The sequence below is a fragment of the Psammomys obesus genome, unplaced genomic scaffold (assembly GCF_907164565.1).
Source record: "Psammomys obesus unplaced genomic scaffold, mPsaObe1.curated_primary_1811, whole genome shotgun sequence".
NCBI lineage: Eukaryota > Metazoa > Chordata > Mammalia > Rodentia > Muridae > Psammomys > Psammomys obesus.
This window is the reverse complement of record NW_026585895.1, coordinates 12,179,779-12,200,038: the sequence shown is the minus strand read 5'-3', so window position 1 is coordinate 12,200,038 and position 20,260 is coordinate 12,179,779. Positions and strand designations below refer to the sequence as shown.

Genomic DNA, 20,260 nt, shown 5'->3' with positions numbered 1-20,260 from the left:
AAGATGCAGAAGAAGGGTTTGATTGTTGTTTCGGTGTGACTGTTTTTGTTTGTTTTTTTTGTGGTATTAGGGATTGAACATAGGGCCTCAGGCAAGCTAACAGAGGACCCTGTCACCGAGCTATATCCCCAGTCCTTAGAGAAAGCACTTGAGCGCCTACGACATCTATTGATAATGATAAATCTCCTCAGGAAAAAAAAAAAAGGATTATTTCTTTGAATAAATAACATCTACAAAAGTCTGCAATTAACATCATTACTTAATGATTGAAAAGCTCAGTTTCCCTCAAGGCTGGGCACAAGATGAATTCTGTTCTTACCACATTTATCTAGCATCATACTAAGGCTCCAGACAGGCTACTCAGGCAAGAAAGAGATAAAAATACGTAAGTTGGAAAAAAAGAATAAAATTGCTTTAGTTGCTCTTCTATTAGTGTGAAGAGGAACCATGACCAAGGCGACTCTTACGCAATCTTAATATAATCTCTTGTGAGGCCCTTTGACATGTTTTCTCAGTGAAAATGCAGTCTCGTTTCTGAGGCAGAGCTTTAAGTGTTGCTTCTTCCTTTTAAAACAGAATATGCGTCCCTGGGATCCCTGTATGATTACATTAACAGCAACAGAAGTGAGGAAATGGACATGGCCCACATCATGACCTGGGCCACCGACGTCGCCAAAGGTAACGATGCTTGCTGGGCACCTGCAGAGGTGGCCAGTGTCTTCCCACCCTGACCTGGGGTATTAGGTTGCAAGGTTTCCATTCTACGTCCGTAGATACTCTTTTTTGCAGATCAAATAGAGCAAAGCCTTTCAACTCCCTGTACAGATGATATTGTAAGTCATTGCCTTTCCATTACTGAATCCCCTTTGTCTTTTTCTGTTTTCTTCATTTCTTTTTCCCCTAAAATCAGGTTTCACAAAGTCAGTAAGCTTCAGGGCAGAGATTTTTGCTCTGCTTTGTGACATGGTAATTAACAAACTCACTTGCCATATTAAGTGGAAAAATTGTGTTCCTGTGGTCTTGAAATTCTCTCTGGGTGTCTCTAAAAATGTAACTATGATAGGATTGGTCATATTTGTTTTGAAAACATAATAATGTGCTAAAATAGTAACCACTGACCTGCATGGAGAGTAGCTCAGATTTTATTTTATATGTAATGGAACCTGAATGTTACTCCGGAAACTAAAGTATTTTAAGCAGCTACAATCCCAAGCCAGTTTCCTGATTCTTTTCCCTCCCCAGAAATTCCTGCATAGATTAATGCTTTCTAAAGCATTTCAGGTTCTATTAACTTTCCTCCTGTTTTGCACTTTTCTACCGGAAAAGTTTGAGGTTTTCTTCAGAACTGTTGGAATTACCTTGGAAGCAGCTTTATCTAAATAATGGCTGCGGTCGTCATGGTGGTTTCTGGGATCCTCTAGGCAGTGTGTGCACTTTACCTGGGCAGTTAGCGCCTTTGCATCCCAACGCTCTCCTCCTGCAGACATCTCTTTACAAAGGAACTAGAGAGTGTTACCTAGTGTTCAGTAAGGGAGCAGCTTATGTTTTGTTTTCATGACAGAAGTGACTTCAGCAGGAGCCTGTTCTGTGGGGGGTTATCTCAAATGCTGGAAGTCCCGCCAGTGCCCGCCAAATTCCTCAAGCAGGAAAAGGGAAAGAGAGCAAATTGAGTTTTAAGCTAACGCTGCCACTCACTATCTATGAGCTAGCAATAAGCAGCCCTATGTTTGCTTGGGATGGTTAATTCTTGAGCTGTGGTGGTCAACTTCACGGTGTACTCATGCACTAGACACCTTAACCTTGTCTTAACACTCCATGTTTCTGAAGAAGCGTCACGTCACGTAATACATTGTCACTTCTCTGCGTACCCATAGTACACACGGAGCACCTGTGAGTGGGCATAGTGACGTGCTGAGGCTGGCACTTGTCTGCAGCACTGTGGAAACGCTTACCCGGATGGAAACACTGTCCTCACAGCACTTTACTGACGTTCTGTTTTGGGTGCTCTGCTAATTACACTCCTGCTATTACTTAATGGTGCTTAGGATGGATAGACAGCAAACAAATCAAGTAACAGACTCCAGCTGCGCCCTCTCCACCTTGGCGTTCCGGGTTCCTCGCTGCAGCACCCACTCTGCCCTCTGTCACATGGTCCTGTCTGAGGGCCAGATCTCTTGGCTCTCTCCACTTACTCAAGAGAGCTGCTTCTCCGCTCTAGAAGAATAGGGAGGCAAAGGAACAGAATTAAGAAGCAACATGGAAGCAGAGGCGCAGGCTAGGGAAGGTAGAAGAGTACATGCCCACAGCTGATAAGATAGATCCCTCTTCACGATTAGAGAATTAATTTGAAAGACAAATTCTCAAGTGTTTGTCCTCAGTAAATGAGGCCCTTTCACCCATAATCCTAGGTGGTGTATAATATGTAGGAATTATTTCAGATTGTCTGTAAAAGGAAAAAGGAATCAATACTTTAAGATTGACTTCAACCCTCTTCCCTGCAAGTGTAAACTTTCAATAGGAAAGCTTGACTCGTGTTGATTCTCTTTCAAATTCAGCCTGTGCATCTTTTGGTTTGACCATGATTGAAGCCACTGAAGCAATACTATGTTGAGACATTAGAGAATGAATAATTCATTCTGAGAGTTGACTCATGCATTTGGAAGTAGGCATTGCTCAACGTCCTTCTGTTGACAGCCCTCAGAGATTCGAGGATCCTCTTCCTCCGGGAAAGGAAGAGGGGCGGGAGTGTGTGAGCACGCACATCTGCCATTGTAAGCAAGGAACAATCAGAGTGCCTTAGTCTAACAATTAGAAATCTAGCCTCAGTCCAAAGCTCTCCCAGCCCTCCACCATGGTCCAGATCAGAGCTTATAAAGAATTCACATAGATAAACCCGATGAAAATATTTTTCAGCCCTTTTCAATGGCTTGCAATAAAAACAAAGATACTATACACTGTGTACCAATAATGTATGGGGCTTTTTTTCTGATGGGCTGACACAGTAGAAAAATGCCTGTATTTTAAGATTGTATAGTCAGATCTTCCCTTTTGAAGTCTTTGTCAGCAAGTATGAAAATGACCTATTCTTGCTTCTACTCATAGTCAGATAGACTATACCTGGAAATTATTCGGAAATTTGATTTTAATGCTAGGAAGCCATAACTATGAAAGTCAGTCATGTAGATTATTAAGTGCCACACACGTAACAGCTATTGAACTTTCCAGTTTGCATATGTAAAACTTGCTATTAAATGAGACCCTTTATCCCAGTTACATCGTGTAAGATCATCTAAGTTACTAATGCTTCTGTTAGCTTGACTCTTTTCAGTGATATCATTATGTGATGGGAGTTAAGACTTTTTTTCTTAACTTCTTTGTTCTTTTGATTTCTCGGCATATAATAACCAGAGTAGTAGAGGAAGACTAGCTATTAATAAATTCGCCTTTATAAAAATGTAATGTTCTATGTACTTTACAAAAAACAGGGTACTTAATAAATTACTTTCACGGGCATCTCATCAAAAAGGGGGAGTCCTGTTTGCTTTGATGCGAGGGAGGACGGTTTCTTCCACTCTTTGAAAAAGAAAAATACAAGAAATGAGAGGAAGGACTTGTAGAAAATGCATTTCCTCTATATTCTCTGCTTTTGCCTAAAACAGAAAAGACTGAACACTTTTAAGGTGGTAACCAAGAACTATATCTTAGACTATCATTTCTCATTTAAAATAATAAAATTACTTACATTTGATGCACCCAGTACATAGAGTGCCTTAAGTCATATTATCACTATATCAGAGTGAACGTGGGGTGTTGTTCTTGTGAGAGGAAACTGTTTTGTAAGCATTGCACATCTATTAGAGGATGGCAACCCCTTTGCTCACCAGCAAGGTGCCTGCCCCGTGCTATCCTCACTCCCAGGCCTTGGAGAAGAGTAATGGTGCCCAGTGGCTATCGCCCAGGAGCCTAGGCTTGGGTGGACAGCACACGGTTGATAGTGGGATGCTCGGTGACCGTTAACGGTCATTTTGCTGTCCTCTTCTCATGCATTTCAGAAAATCATGGCACTCTTGTTAGGCATGGTAAGAAACGAGGTCTCCCACAGGAAAGCTCTGTATCAGCTTAGCTGGAAAGAATGCTGCTAATGTAGACATATGAGGTTTTTCTTTGATCAAGGATGGAAGAGCAGAACATATAGATTTTCTTTTTTTTTTTTGGCTATAGATTTCTTTGCAAAATTGTGAATGGTCATACTGATGCAATATGGCAAACCATTAATGTAACTCTTTCCCTCTCGTACACAAGGAATGCACTACTTACACATGGAGGCTCCGGTCAAGGTGATCCACAGAGATCTCAAGTCAAGAAATGGTAAGTGGTCAGCCTTTCAGCCTCACTATTTTACTGCTGTGTACAGGCACCCACAAATAAAATCAGCATAGCGCTTTCCATTGCTTTTGTAATTCGGTTCATGCTCTACAGTGAGCACATTTTCACTGTCAGTAAATACTAAAATCTGTATGTTAGTCGAGGAAGTTGCATAGCTTTCTACCATGTGACTCTAACACAGGATGGAGACAACTGGATTGCTTACATTTTTTTTTTCTAAAATAAGAAATGTTTAGTTTAATGCCTTTTGGCCAAGTTTTTTAACACACCTCTAATTATTTCCTTAGAATCTCTTTCTAAAATTGGCATTGCCAGGTCAAAGTGTGTAGTCATGTATTTTAAGCATCTTATTTTTAGATGCTTCCTTCTGCCAGCAATTTTGAATTTTATTTCTGAATTACATGGTATGCATCTTTTGGTCAGTTGTGCCCATATTACCTGGAGTAGGGCCAGAAGACGAACAGCGTGCTTGAGGGTTCAGAACACAAAAGCCTTCTGGTTTGTTTCCCCTCTTCTGTACTTTCTATACTTTATGAGCCTATATTTATCATTTGGAAAGTACGTGTTTTAAAATAGCATGCAGGATTAGACGCTACCTTCTTCCATTACATCACGCCAGAGCTATCAGAAAGGCAGTGGGGCTGGTCAGCTTTAGTAGGGCTCTCGAAGTAAGCACAGACTTTGCCACTGAAGAGAAGGTTGGGAGGAGAGCAGCCCTTGTGATCACTTATCTCTCCACTTTTCAGTGGTACTCAGGAGGGAGAAGGAGAAGCATTTATTTTTAGAAATCTTAAGATCACAGCAGCTAAAACTTGAATTTACCAAGAGTGTGGTCCTTAGAATGGCTGGCAATGGTGAGAGGAGCTTGGGCAGGGCCTTGTGTGCCCTGCTCATACCCAGGCCCTCCAGGCTGAGCTCTGACAGGTGGAGAACAGGAAGGGCAGGAAGGTGTAGGCAGCTGCCACCGTCGGAATCCAGGCTGTCCCCTCCTGAACCTGGTCAGCTGGCTCTGCTCACTGCCCCACCCTCTCCTCTGTCCTCTCTTACTCTTTGGCGCTTCCGAGACAGACACTTCCGGGAACTAAAATCATGTGACGTATAGCTGGCTAATAGGAAGTCCTTAGAAAATAATCTCTAATCAGGTAGGAAGTAGCAGCTTTGTAACTAACATGTCAGTTCATGCTATTAATTTCAAGTTATTTGATTTTTTTTTTAAACCCACATAGTTAGCATGAAAACTATGTGACAATGGAGAATTCCTCATTTAAAAAATATTGCAAGTTATGTAGTTAATAGGAAGGAGAGTATAATTAACATCAAAAGAATATTAGATTAATAATAATAAAAAAAACAAGGAAAAAAAAGAATATTAGCCTGACTTTGGCAATTTGTTTTTACTGGGAGACTTTGTTTTCTGTAATATTTTTGGAAACGTTAGTTATGGGCTGGCAAGATGGCTCAGTAGAGGAAGGCACCAAACTTGATAACCTGAGTTCAGTCTCCAGAGACCACATGATTGGAGGGCAGCACCGACTTCCACAAGCTGTCCTGACTCCCACGTGCACACCATGGCCTGGGGGCACCCACACACAAACACACACACACACACTAAATAAATAAATATACGGGATCTTTTTTAAAACCTGTATTAGTGTGTACGTGTGTCTGTTGTGTATTTGTGTGCATGCATGTGCTATGATGTGCTTCTAAAAGTCAGAGGACAACTTGGTGGAGTCAGTTTTCTCCTTCCACCTTTATATGGTCTCCGGGATCCAGCCCTAGACACCAGGCTTTCCTGACAAGTTCTACCCACTGAACCATCTCCCCAGCCCACATATTAAGTGAAGTTTGTAATGTTACTATTAGCACTTGCTAATATTACATCAAGAAAGAGGGATAGGGAAGTGTTTTAAGAACAACTGAATACAACTATAATATTTATTCACATTTTTATTTGCAAAAGCGTGTTGCTCATTACTCCCAACCCCATGTTTGCTTTGAGGCTATTTTATGTATCAGATCACACAGGGTACTTTCTCCAGTCACCAAAACCACTAGTGACAGCTACTATACTGGTGATCTACCATGCTCAAGGCACTGCGTAGCTTACTAAACAAACTTCCTCTTTCGTCTTCCCACTCCCATAAAAAGCCTACATTCATGTCAGCACTCCCAAGCTGATGTCCACTTTGAAACTGTCTGTTAGACATACCTGCATAGATACTTTCCATGAGCTTAAAATGTATTCTGTCCAAACTGATCTCTTCATCTTCTCCCCCCTGCCTGCATTTTCTTTCTGGGTGAAATACCAGTTGCCGAAGCCAGAAGTTTCTGGATTGCGTCTGTGAGTCCTCCTCGCCGACATACAGCTACTCATCAGGCCCGCTGATCTGTGGCCCGCACATTTCTCAATTCATCCCGCTGGACTCCCATTCTTTCTCACGGTCTGAGCACTGACAGCCCATGTCTCTCTCAGACCACAATCGCTGGCGTGCACAGCCCCCTCCTTGCCTCGCATTCCGCTCTGTGATACAGCCCCTGGCCATGATCTTGCTCCTGTCGTTCCTCTACATCCAATTCTTTGCAGCCTTTCATTTCTCACAAGGCCTCTTCTTGGATTCCTGCCTTCCAGAATCCCTGTGCCTTCACCCTGCACCTGAATGTTTCATAGGCAAACTGCTTCCCTCCTTCCCTCACCCCCCCCAGATCTCCTCTCCCTGTCATCAGGTCTTAGTATAAGCACCGATTCCTGCCAGAACCCTCACCCAACCTCCGCAGACTTAGATGTTCCTCTTGGTTGGTTCTTAATAACTCTCCTTCTCTCATCATGGCTTTGCCCCCACTTCACTGCAGATGCTTAATGGTCTCTCTGAGCGACTACAAACCTCATGAGAGGAGAGCCCATGGCAACCTTTGACCCCAGCAGAGGCGCAACACATTGTATATGAATAAAAGAATGAATGCTGTCTTCACTTTTCAAGAAATGGTTCCTCAACTGGGAAGAAAAAACATACACACACACACACTCATACACACATATACACACAGTCATGCACTCACACACTCACACACACTCATACATACACACACATCGTGAAGTAATAATTCAGTGACTTCCTCAATGTTGTATTGGCGCTCAGCCTGAAGAATCCAGGTCAAAGTTTTGTTTTCTTAACTACCCTAGTGCAGCATTTTTTGCTTCCCTCATTGCATTTGTACAAAGTAAGGATCTTAAAAGCCATTTTGAGCAATATCTCATTAGTGAAGCTTTTTTTTAAAATGGTATCTCTGTTATACAAACTCTCCAATTCAATAAATATTTTTTAGCTTTTATAATATAAAATTCTCTCTCTGTGTGTGTGTGTGTGTGTGTGTGTGTGTGTGTGTGTGTGTGTGTGTTTGGAACAGGATCATTATTTATCCCTGACATGTTTAGCTCTTGCTATATAGCCTGGTCCTGACTCAAACTCATGGTAGTCCTCCTGCCTCAGGCTGGGGTTATGGGTGAAGTTAGAAATGTAGTAATATCAAAATTGGAAACACAAAGCTGTGCTTTTCTTCAATGTGATGCAATTCAAACAAAAATGATTATCCTAATTCCTTTCTGTTTCCCTTTAGTCGTCATTGCCGCTGACGGAGTACTGAAGGTAAGACTGTTTTCGTTTGAAGAAAGTTGTTCATTTCTGATAAACGTCTGTGACTGACAGCCTTCCTTCAGCACTGGGTAGAAAGCTGATGTCGGTTCCTGTGTCCTCAGATCTGTGACTTCGGTGCCTCTCGCTTCCATAACCACACCACACACATGTCCCTGGTGGGAACGTTCCCGTGGATGGCTCCAGAAGTTATCCAGAGCCTCCCTGTGTCTGAGACCTGTGACACGTATTCCTATGGTGTGGTGAGTAGCTTCCTCGATTTTTGTTTACCAAAGGACTTATGAAGGGCAGACAGCCTAGGCAAAAATAAAAAATAAAAAGTGGCCACAGATTAGCCTGCTCGTGCCTGAGTGGGGAGGATCACCAACAGGCAAAGGGAAAGGGCTTTCTAGCTGTCATGCGTGCTTTCATCACTTAGATATTAATCTGTCCTGCATTGAGAAGAACCATCACCACTTCCAAGAAGCCAAGAATACAGAGCCTGCTAGGCTACAGGAATTCCTGCTACAGGAATGCTGTTGTGACCACCAGTAGCTCCCAGTAGCACAAGTGAGCCAAACTTGTGCATTTCCAAACTACAGCAGAGCGCGCAGTTAAACCAGCCAGCCTTGCCCGCGTCTGCTGCAAGACTGGCAGAAACAAGTGGTGAGGTTAAGGTGTTACACAAGAACGACAGCTGATGGGACCTCGGGGAGAGTTGGGGAAGGAACCAGCTAAGGCAGGAAGAAGCCTCGGTAGGGAAGTTCCTGCTACAGGAAGGACTTCCCTGTGGCCCTCTGTTTGAAGATGTTTTTCCCTAAAGTGTTGTTATATCCTTTAGAAAGCGCAGAGCATCATGGGGAATGGTGCCTCTCTGGGCCTTGTTGCCATCACTGCTGTGTACACTACCTTCCATTTACATATTACCATGTAAAAAGAACGCTGTCACTGTGAAACAGCTCAAACCCCCTCCACACGTCCTTATTCCTGAGGTGGGAGGCAGCGGCCCTAGGGGCCCACGTGTCAGGCACACCCCTTTCCCTTATCAGTCTGCTGGCTTCCGTATGTGTGCTCTGTGTCAGGAGCTAGTCAGTCTAATCACCACACACTCATCCAGAAATTCTGAAAACAGGAGATTCCTTACAACTTAAGACTTTTTGTGCTGGGGCTTCGCTGCATGGTGGAGCACTTCCCTGGCCCTGGGTTCAATCCCCAGCACTACACAAGAAGACAGTTAAGCCTTTTGTGAAAGTGTTTTCTTTTACCAAGTTATGTCCCTTCACTTCAGGAAAATGTTCACTTCTAGTCTCTGGGCTAGACTCAAACGCAGGTTGACATAAATTTTACATGTTTGATGATGCCAGTACCTCATTTCACTCTGCTGAACAGGAGCCAGTGTGCTTTTTCTATAAGGAACCAGGCAGCACATGGCTTTGGCCTTGAAGACTCCTTATATTCTCTGGCAGCTGAGGCTGCCTCCTAGCTCTTGACAGATCCTCCTGTGGAACAAGGGGGGTCCAGGAAGACAGCGACAAAGCTGGAACACATGGGTCATTTGGCCACGGTCCAGCTGATCAGGTGCCTGAGCAGGGCGCCAGCTCTCCTTGAATATACAGGTGTACATAAAAATAGAGACATGTTTAGATAGCCACGCTTTGGGGTTAGCTGGCACAGCCTGGCTGACCAGATGGCTTCTGAGGCTTATTCTCTGCTCCACAAGTCCATGTGTTAGTTTTACTTTGACAATTCTCCCCACGTCTTGGAATTTCCCTGTTAGAAATTTTTGACCTAAAGTCATAGCTATGAGTTGTGCACAGATTGAACTTTCAGTTTCAATATTATTACATTTGTGAAAATGAACTCCATAGTACTTTCTTTAAAAGGCTTCCCAATGCCTGGGACTTTGTGTGAAATACACTGGTCAGCAACCCTCTTGGTGTCTGTAACGGAGAACTGAAGCCTTCTCCAAGGAGAGCTTAGCTGCTGGGCATGGCTTCTGGGAGCGAGCTAAGGATCACTCCTATGGGGTTAAATCCCTTTGGCAGTCCTCTCTGGTCACTTCCTAAAGCACAGCCTGAGTCCATCTTTCTGGATCTGTAAAATTTCCACTTGTTTATAATAAAAACCTTGCACTTTCCCAGAGCCTATGCCGCTTTTGAGAGTGGGGCCTGTACATGGGAACCACCAACCTTTGCTTACTTTGATTGGCTTACTTGGGGGAAAGGATGGTCTGTTAGGTTTGGGTTTTTTTGTTTTCTTTGTTTGTTTGTTTTAATTCAAGGGCTCACTATGTAGCCGTGGCTGACCTGGAGTTTCCTATGTAGGCTAGCCTCACCCACACCCACCCCACTCTGGATCCTGGGTCACACAGAGATCTGTCAGTCATCTGGCCTCTGGTATTAAAGATGTGGGCCGTCCTGCTGGCTGGGAAGGGATTTAACAGGCACCTAACAAACCACTTCCTAAACCAAATCAACGCTGCCAGAACCACAGGTGTTGCTCAGAACCTAACTGTCCAGTGCCCTGATGGTATCAGTCTCAATTCTGAGTCCATTCGAGATCCTTCTTGCCCTTGAGTAGCAGAAAGAGAAGGTGTTTCTGAAACAGCTTATAGGGGGCTGAAGAGATGGCTGCTGCTCCAGAGGGCCTCATTCAGTTCCCAGTACCCACACAGGGGCCTGCAACTGTCTGTGGTTCACAGTCCCAGGGATCTGACGCCCTCCTCTGGCCTCTCCAGACACTGCACATGTGTCGTGCACAGACATACATGCAAGCAAACGTATCATAAAACAAGTAAAAATCTCAAAACAACAACAAAGCCAGCATCTGGGCCTGATAAATGGCTCAGTGTGGATAAAGGTGCTTGCTAGCAGGCCTGACAGTCTTGAGTTTAATCCCTAGGAGGACCCACATGGTAGAAGAGAACAGGCTCTCAAAAGTGGCCATCTGACCCCCACTTGCATGTCATGCACAAAAGAGATAAACGTAAAACCATCTTCTGTTACTAGTTTCTCCTTAAGTGAAGTTTGAGTGAGAATGCTGGCTTGCCTCACTCAGAGAACTCTGTCCGCACAACTCCAGAGAAGTGCGTTCATGCTGATTTCACGAGAAGAATTCAGGATTGCATTTAACACCATCCCTTCTCATTCTGTCCATTCTAAATAAGCATCATCAGTGAAAGGAAAATTACAAGTCTAGCTCTCCAGAACCCTTTTTTAAAAACAACCATCTATACAAACAAAAAACAAAAAGCCATTATGAGTTCCAGTAGGTTGGGCATCAGAGAAAGCTAATAGAAAGTAGATAGCTGTTCCAATTGAGGTCATGTTTTACGTTTAGACATTTGTGACCCTCAGACTTCAAAATTGGCACTAACTTAAGAAAACAATGCAGTCATACAGAATCGTAGTGTCCCTTGAGAAGGGAGAGCATTGTTCTAACATGAAGCTTCCCATAGCTCATTAAGGTTGAGAGAACAGGACCATCAAAAAGTTGGGTTTTGAAAGTCATTCAAAAAATATTTTTTGCTTTTGGTCTTTCTTGACTTGATAAACTTGCTGGCCTCTTGCTGACTTCAAAGAAACTTCTTGTTTCTAAGCAGATTGACGGTGCTAGGCAGGTGTCCTTTTCCCACTTTACAGAAGGGAGACGTTTGTACACCCCAAGGGCAGCTTCTCGTGAAGTATGGTTAGTGTATGATATGCTAAAAAGAAGGTCAGCCTTGTGAGAACACACAGCCTGTCTCCCTCCACAAACCAAGCTCTCCCAGTGACAGCACCTAAGGGTTCCCTTCCCAGGAGCTTCGAGCCAAAGCCAGCTTGGACTGCGGTAGCTGCAGAGGCAGCCTCTGTGATTTGTCTGGAGCTGTCTGTGTTCCAGAACCAGGCAGTGTCAGGTAATGGCTTCTCATTGTTTGTGAGAGAAAAGGCAGAAATACACAGCCTCCAACTTTCTGTTCTGTAAACTGAAAATAGAAATTTTCCTTGTGAGTGCAGTTTAACTGGGAGGACGTCTCGATATACAATGAGCTGGAAAATATTTTTAAGGTGAAAGATCAAAGCAGTATTTGGCCTGTGTCCTCGGAGCTGGTATTTTAAGGCATCGACTTAATGTATTTTTAGACCTCCGAGTGACTTCCTCAACAAACTTACTTTTTGTGCCAAATGTCGTTTTTGTTGAATGTAGGAAAAAGCCACCCTAGCTCATTCTGCTTTGATTTGGGTACATTCCCAAGTAGGGGGACATAAAGGGAAATCATGGGAGGTGCTGAGACAGGAACCAAATCGGGGACCTTGTTTGGGTTCCCGAACCTCAGGCTTCTGGTGGCGGGTGCCTCTGTTCCCACAGTCTCCAAACCCCTCAAGCCCTCCCTTGACTGTCGTAGCTATTCAGAGACACAGGCGGAGTGGTACTGTCCAGTTTCAGGGTCACACCTCTTAACTTACTAGACTTTTGATATTTTCCAGCCAACTATCTGGGTCTTTAAAAAAAATGAAGAATACCTTTCTGATGTTGTTTCCTGAGACTCCTGGGGGCTGCGTTTTACTCTGTAGAATCCAGGCAGATCCGTCCTGCGGGCACATATTTCTGTGGGTGTCGTGCTTGTCCCCAGACTAAGAAAAGGGGAAGCATGAGTTGTCCACCTTAATGTGTGGGGGCCTGGAGCATTTGATTTCTTTGAGGCTGCCTCCTTATCTTCGTTTTCCTCAGGAATGCCAAATAGAACGATGTTCCCACTCTTCATCTCCTTTCTCCTTCTGTCCCCAGCACCAACAGAGGGTGGTAATCACAGCAAAATGAGGGACTTCATTTCCTGCTCAGCCTAGAGCCGCCCCCTCCCTGCACAGGCCGGGTGGCGGGTGACTGCGTACCTGTACTGACTCCTCCCCTCCCTCGCTTACAGCCGGCACTGGAACCCTCTCCTTCTGGGATGCCCCTTACCTTTTCCTAATCACTTGTGCAAGTCAAATGGAATTATTCAGCAGCCCTTCTGAAGAGGTATCTTACACACTTGATTAAAAGCCCAAAGAGGCTACAGGGATTTTTTTTTTTTTCCTTCCCCTCCTACTTGAGTTGCATCTGCCAATTTCCCTGATTTTCTTGCTAATTATCTTTGTATTAGCCAGCATTCACCTAACAAGTTATGGCTTGAACAAGACAGCAGGCTGGCTGAGGACATAATGACTCTACAGTTAAAGGCTTACAGGACTTACTCAGACAGAGTCATGCCTTCCTCCAGACTCCTATTTAGAAATGGGCTTTTGGGCTTGCAGCAGGAAAGAGCAAAATGTACCTTGCAGAGCTGTCACCCCAAGTCTGCCTTGGCTCCACACCTACGACAGAGCCCGTTCTATTCTCCTCAGCCCTGGAGTGTCCTCATCCCTAGAATTACATAGCGTGAGCACACAGCTGCCGAGGAAGAAAGCCGTTGTCCCTGCCGTCCCACTTGATGGCCGAGTGCGGGTGGGCAGGCTTATCTGACCAAATACCATTGGCCTCGTCTGTAAACTGTGCATGACATCTAAGGGCTTCAGAACGGTCAAGGCCAGACACGCGATGGGGATTCGGAGCACACTAGGCACTCAAATTAGAGTGGATGCCATCGTATGATTATTAGCAAAATTAACACTGCTCTTATGCTTTGCAAAGTACTGGTAGACTACACTTTGTGATGTCAGGCTGACTGTAATGCTAGCACTTGGGAGGCTGAGGCAGGAGGATCATGAATTCAAGGCTAGCCTGAGCTACAAAGCGAGACTCTGCCTCAAAAAAAAATTATTTTGGATGCCTATTAAAACAACTCTTCAAATCCCCAGTACACAGTGTTTAAGAAGGAACCAAGATCACCATTCCAGCACTAGTTCACTTTTCTTGTTGGTCGATGTTCATTTCCATGCTTACCTTGACTTTTGCACAAAGTTGGGTGCACGTATTCTCTCACGCACACAGTCAGCTTACATGTGTATCAAGTGTGCGCTACGCTTTAGAACATGGCATAACCTATGTATGTAGGAATGGATCCCTTAGGCTGACTCACTCTGAGGGAAATTTGCCCAAATCACAAAATCTAAATGTCATCATCTCACAGACATCCATCAGTATGTGGCAGATGAGTTCGCTGGTGATGTGAACTGGGGACTTGGCTGCTTTAATGTGGCCATTATAGAACTTTAAAAAAATGCTGTCCAAAAATTACTATCTAATAAAAAACTGTGTCTGAGATTCAAGGCAGAAAAGATTGTTCTCTAACAAAATATAAAACCCAGTTTATGGGAATATGTGAAAATACCAGTGAGCCATAAGATCAAGTTTAATTGCTGATATAAAATTTTAAATGTAGATACTCCAATTTCTAAAACAAGTTTTTTTTCTTTATATACAAAGAATATAAAAGTATATAACATATGGTAAAAGTCCGATGTATGAATATATACATATATTGTCGAAGTTTCTATAGATGGTTGACTATGTCTAGTAACTGGATACAATTAAATGCTAGCTACATTTTCAGTAATATACCAATATGAAGAACCAGAATAAAAATTCCATTTTTCTTTTTGTTATAGGTTCTCTGGGAGATGCTAACAAGGGAGGTCCCCTTTAAAGGTTTGGAAGGATTACAAGTAGCTTGGCTTGTAGTGGAAAAAAACGAGGTAAGACTCCGTTTCTCCATTCAGGTGCATAGATCAGAAAACAGTATTGGGGTTTTGCAAAAGACTTTTTCATCTTCTTCAAATTGAAAGTAAGTTCACGCTTATGGAAAGATTAGCAGTAGGAGCTAACACAAAGGGTCAAAGTGATGTTATTCCTCATGAATGGACCCTTTACATCTAATTGTTGCAGCCTCACGTCGTGATGCTGTAGATCAAAAATTGTACAAGTACTGTACTAGTTTCTCAGTCTCAATTGTAAAACCTGGGGGTTTGTTCTTAGTGATGAAAGAAGCCATTGCGTCCAAGGTAGGGGAACAGTTTAACTGCATCTCCTGCGTTTAGGACATCTTTTTTACTGGCCGGGAGTTGATATATCTGTAAGAGACCTTCAGCTACTTCAACTTACCTCTCCCAGCAGGAGTCACTGTAGTACAAGAAACTGTCGCTTAGATGAGAATTTCAAAAATAAAAGAAGAAAAAATAGTTTCAAAAAGGGGAAAAATTACAGTTTTGCCACCTACGTTGAACACTACATTGAAGATGAGCCCCTCACTGGAATTGGCGAGGCAGTGGCACGAGTGCCGGCTTCCTCATGCAGAGTCGTTCCATTTCAAAGGGACTTCAGTGGCGTAAACACCGTTTGTGCTTCGTCCCCAGCCTCGCTTTTCTTCCTCCCACAAATTGAGGCTTTCAGCTAGTTGGACCTATGAGCCTACATCAGAGACCATGGCACATCCATATCAAAGAGAGCAACTACATTTTGAAAGGTTTCAAATTGTCACTGAACCGCACAGCCATGGAAATCTCTCAGCATACGGATGAAGCCTCCACTCTCACGGCCTTAGGAGAACTTAGATGGCACTGCGGCCTGGGCACGCTTGTGTCTGCAGGGCAAAGCAACTTATTCCCCAGAACTTCTTCATTTTCCCGTCCGTATACAAAGCCTGAGTGTAACCTTAAAGCAAAATAATCTCCAGGAGACCATATAAAGAGAGCCCCGCTTAGCGCTTTAGCAGACCTGAATTGACCTGGCCTCGGCAGAGTACAGAACAAGCCAGGTTAATCAGAAAGCCAGTGTTGACCAGGAGAAACCAAGATTCTGTCTCCCAGATCCCAGTAACCCAGAGCCACCTGACTGGTTTGTCTTCCTGACTCATTGGGGATGGGTGGCATGTAGCGGTGGCTGGATTTGATGGGAGAGGGCTGCCCAGCCTAAGAGATGAAAGGGGGCTCCGTGCAAGGCCAGGCCCCACTCATTGCTCCACAAGAGCTGTTAGGTTTTAATCAGATGGTAGTCACTCCCCATGCACTGTTCAGTGAGGCCTCGCACGGGGTGGCTGATCATTTTGCACAGGAGGCCCCACTTGTTTCTGTTCTGTATCTTTTGCCAGTCAGATGATTGGATGCTTAGCTCAGGTTTTAACAAAGCCAAGTGAAGACAGCATGGACCTTCAGCTGACCCAGAAGCAGGGCACCCCGTGCAATCTCTACACTACAAGGACTGGACCAGGCAAAGTGTCTAGAAAGCTGCCCAGATCCTCCAGAGTTGACAGAATAATTGCTATTATTTTGCAATAATGTTTTTTTTTCTAGAGAAAGGCAGAGTAGGTGCGATCCAGAGCATTTTCAAAGCCTTGGGTATTTAAACACAAAGAGAGTGATGGGCTCCCCTCCTGCCTGAGGGCTGGGGAGCTCCCACCAACACCCCTCAGAACTGAACATCACACACAAGGAAGCCATCTCCTGCCCCGAGAGCCCACAGGACACACTGTGGTGTGCCGTGATGAGCTGCTAAAAGGCTTCCTGAACTGTTCAGTTAAAGAAGGAGAAAGTTGAGAGAACCCACATGGTGACATAAGTTCTCTGAGCTTGCCAATGAACTGAAGCAGAACTGGTTAATTTAAGGAGAATTATCTGCCATTCCCATTCTGCACAGTTACTTGTCAAAAAAAAAAAAAAAGTGGAAATTAAGCCTGGATAGGATTTCCAGTGTTACTATTCAAGAATTTTTTTTTTTCATTTTTGCCACATTAGAGGCACTGGTTTTCCAAACATGTCTCGCTCACATTGTGTTCAGGCAATTGCCAAAGATTGAGTTCACTTAATAACAAAACTAAGACTTCAGGAAACATAACCCATAAAACCTCTTCAACTTCCATTCTTTTATTTCTCTTCATTGTTGAATACTTTCGGTTATTGGGTTGGAGAAAGGTTTCCATATTTCCAACAGTCTTCTTTTAAATAAGAATGATGTCTTTAAACTGCCAAGACAGATTGTTAATGTGTTCTACCTGGCCATTCTCTAACATCCATACCCAGTTTCTAGGGCTGCATTTCAGAAAAGCTTTTTATTTTGAAATAATTACGGGCTCCTAGGAGTCTGTAAAAATATTACAGAGAACCCTGTGTCCCCAGCTTTCCCGCTGCGGAAACCTTATCTAGCTGCAGAGGCGTCCGAGCTGGGCGGTTCGGGGTGCCCAGCACCCCTAAACTAGGCGGGAGCCCTTCTACACACAGCAGCCCATCTGAGCCACAGGAAAAGCGTGCTTTCTAGCACTGCATCTGGGACCTTTGCCTCTAAGCGCTTACTCTGAAGGCTTTTCACTAGCTGCTTTCTGACATTAACTTCTATTAAAAATAGATCCATAAACGCTGTCACACTTCACCAAGTGACCAGTGAGCCTGTATGGAAGGCAATAGCATAAAAGGGCATTACTAAACACCTTTTTTTTTTTAATATAAAAGGTACATATATTCGCCTTTTTTTATTTCCATAAAAATCAGTGAGCCTTCCGAATGTTCTAGAGTTTAATTTCTACTTTTATAAATACTTGGATTCGTATGTAAAATGTGTTTCGTTGTAAATACCAAATTAATTAATTTAAAAAATCTTCATGAAATTTAAATCTTCATTGGGACCAGTGAGATGGCCCAGCAGGTGAAGGCACTTGCTACCAAGCCTGACAACCAGAGTTCACTTCCCAGGACCCACATGGCAGAAGGAGAGAACCAGCCTTCTTGAATTGTCTTCTCCCTTCCACACGCACACCACAGCACAGGTGCGCGCACACACACACACACACACACACACACACACACTTACATAACAAATAAAACATAATACCAAGTTTTTAAACTTAAACTTAATCTACTATTTTAACTTTAGAAAGAGAAAAACATTTTTTATAAAAATGCGTATGTGGTATAAAAACTATTTTTTTAAAAATACACTAAAATTAAAAATTAAAAAAAATAAATACACTACCTAATTAAGTTATTGGGAGATACTGTACTTTTCTATGTGAAGACTTTATTCGTGTAAGCTGGAAGTAGTGCTACCACAGAGTACAAAGATCGGGCTGTTTCGGGGTGTTTGGGTGCATCGAGACTGCACTAAAGTTGAATAATCGGGACACACCTACTTCAGGTCCTATCTTGAGGTACTTTGTAATGCACTAAAGAAATCCCTTACACAAAGTGTCTGAGTCCGTGCTTACCTAATTCTTGACAAGATTATATATTTAAGATTATTTTCCTTGAAATGTTGTATCCAGAAAGGTTTCTCAGTAAGAGGAGACAAGGGATAGGTATGTGGCCTCTTGACAGTGGTAAACCCTGGGATAAGGCTCTGGGCTCTGCTTATCTTCTGACACGCATCCTTCGGAAACCCACCCTGCTAATGTGCGCAGAGTACACACAGGCGTGTGTGTGCGTGTGACTATAGCGTGCCCTTATTCATTCTCCCTCCCAACCATCTTCTTGCATTTTAAGCAAACAACCGACTTCTTTAGATCTCCATCAAAAAGGTGCAGTTCCCAGTATAGTAGAGCAACAGCTGAAGACATATTGTTCTGCTCTCTGAGGTCAAAAGCCTAGAGGTTCGAAAGCCTTGGCCCAGCTTTAATTTGGAGAGGCTGCTCGTTTGTTGACCCCACTTTGACTTGAAGATTACCTGTAATTCTAGCTGTAATCGATCAGCTTTCCTGCCCAGACACCTATTTCTCTAGCTCTCTTTGTAGTCTCACCCAACCCCAGCCAAATTCCATTTTAAATCTTCTATTCATAAAATTTCCTTTGCAGACAGTTTTAGGGACTTAAACCTTAGTGCTTTTAGCTTCACAGTTCTCCACTCCAGTACACCCAACACTCACTCACACACACACACACACACACACACACGCACACACACGCACACACACACCCTCCGCACTGGCGATGCAGCCCAGAGCTGCTTCTTGTGTGCCCGTTGCTTGACCACTGCTCTGTCTCCAACCCCAGTGCTCTCTTTGTAACAACTACACTGACCACTGTGGCCCTGCGGAAAGGAAAACCAGAAACCCTCAGCTCACCTCGTGCGTCATGCTTCAAGTCCGTGTAACCCTGTAATGTGACGAATAAATGAAAACACGACAGTACACACGTGTTCAAACGTGGCCTTACTATACAAGGTGACGAGGCCCTGTAAGGCACTTCGCCTTGTGGCTGCAAATACCACCTGATAGACGTAAGCCAGGTTAACAACTTGATTCCAAGACCAGTACAGTTGCGAGTAACAGTCCTTAGAATCATAGCTAGCTTAGGAATAGTGACACACACCTGAAACCCCAGTACTCTGGGAAGCAGAATCTCCATGAGTGTGAGGCCAGCCTGGTCTACAAAGCGAGTTCAGGACAGCCAACGCTACACAGAGAAACCCTGTCTCCAAAAAATCTAAAGAATAATGTAAAAAGCAGTCCTCTCTCATTTCTGCAGTGGCTGTTGCACTCTTAGAAGTTTGGTGGCTTTGGAAACTGTTACACATTTTTCCTGTTTATTTGTAACTCATTTAGATGCTAAGGCCAGAAAGTTACAAACTTCACTTTGTTGACTTGGCTTACATAAATAAATATGCATGGAACATTCGAGATTTTGTGGCTTGCAGGAGAGTTCTTGGCTGTATGACACTTGGTGGCATATTGAAGGTTGTCCGGCCATCATTTATCTTTACAGTGCTGAGCGCCAACCCATCGCCTCATACATACCAGGCCATTCTGTTGCTGCCTATAAGCTGTTCGCTGGCCCAGCAAGCCTTTTAAAACAAAATTCCTCCTCGAGATAAAGGCGTGTCAAGTTCTATGAGAACCAGAACTACAGAATGTGCAAGTAGGATTGATCGTCATGAGCTACTTTGTTTTGTATCAAGTCTGTTTCGGTACACAGGTGTAACCAAAAGTAACATAAGGATGAGTCATGCGCTCTGAATGGCACGTTCAGAATTGCCAACGAGAACATGCAGAGTGCTCTTCTGGGCCAAAGACATCTTCAGAACTGCACACCCATTGCCAACACTCGCCCTGTCTCCTAGTTACCTGGCTGGCATGCAGAAACCTTATGTTGCCTATAGAAACAGTCATAAATCTGCGGTTTTGAATCCAGCAGTCTGTCTCGGCTTGCCCTCCTGTCACTGTGGTTCTTTGTAGACAGGACTGCTCCGTCGCATTTGTCATAACGAACCTGCTTTCCATCCACCATGATTCCCATGTGAGAAAGCCCAATCCTTTGGAGAACAGATGGGATAAACCGGAATGTGAATTTCTGCCGTCATATATT

At 43.7% G+C, this 20,260-nt stretch overlaps 1 protein-coding gene across 3 annotated transcripts in view; it reads left to right on the top strand.

The window, feature by feature from the left end:
- The window catches only part of Map3k20 (mitogen-activated protein kinase kinase kinase 20), a 146,370-nt gene that overhangs the window by 67,822 nt on the left and 58,288 nt on the right, over window positions 1-20,260 (top strand). For all 3 annotated transcript variants that reach the window (XM_055600301.1, XM_055600302.1, XM_055600303.1), the window contains exons 4-8: window positions 577-678; window positions 4,303-4,368; window positions 8,005-8,033; window positions 8,144-8,281; window positions 14,585-14,671. In XM_055600301.1, coding sequence (XP_055456276.1) covers window positions 577-678; window positions 4,303-4,368; window positions 8,005-8,033; window positions 8,144-8,281; window positions 14,585-14,671 — 422 coding nt within the window. The remainder of the gene's footprint in view (window positions 1-576; window positions 679-4,302; window positions 4,369-8,004; window positions 8,034-8,143; window positions 8,282-14,584; window positions 14,672-20,260) is intronic.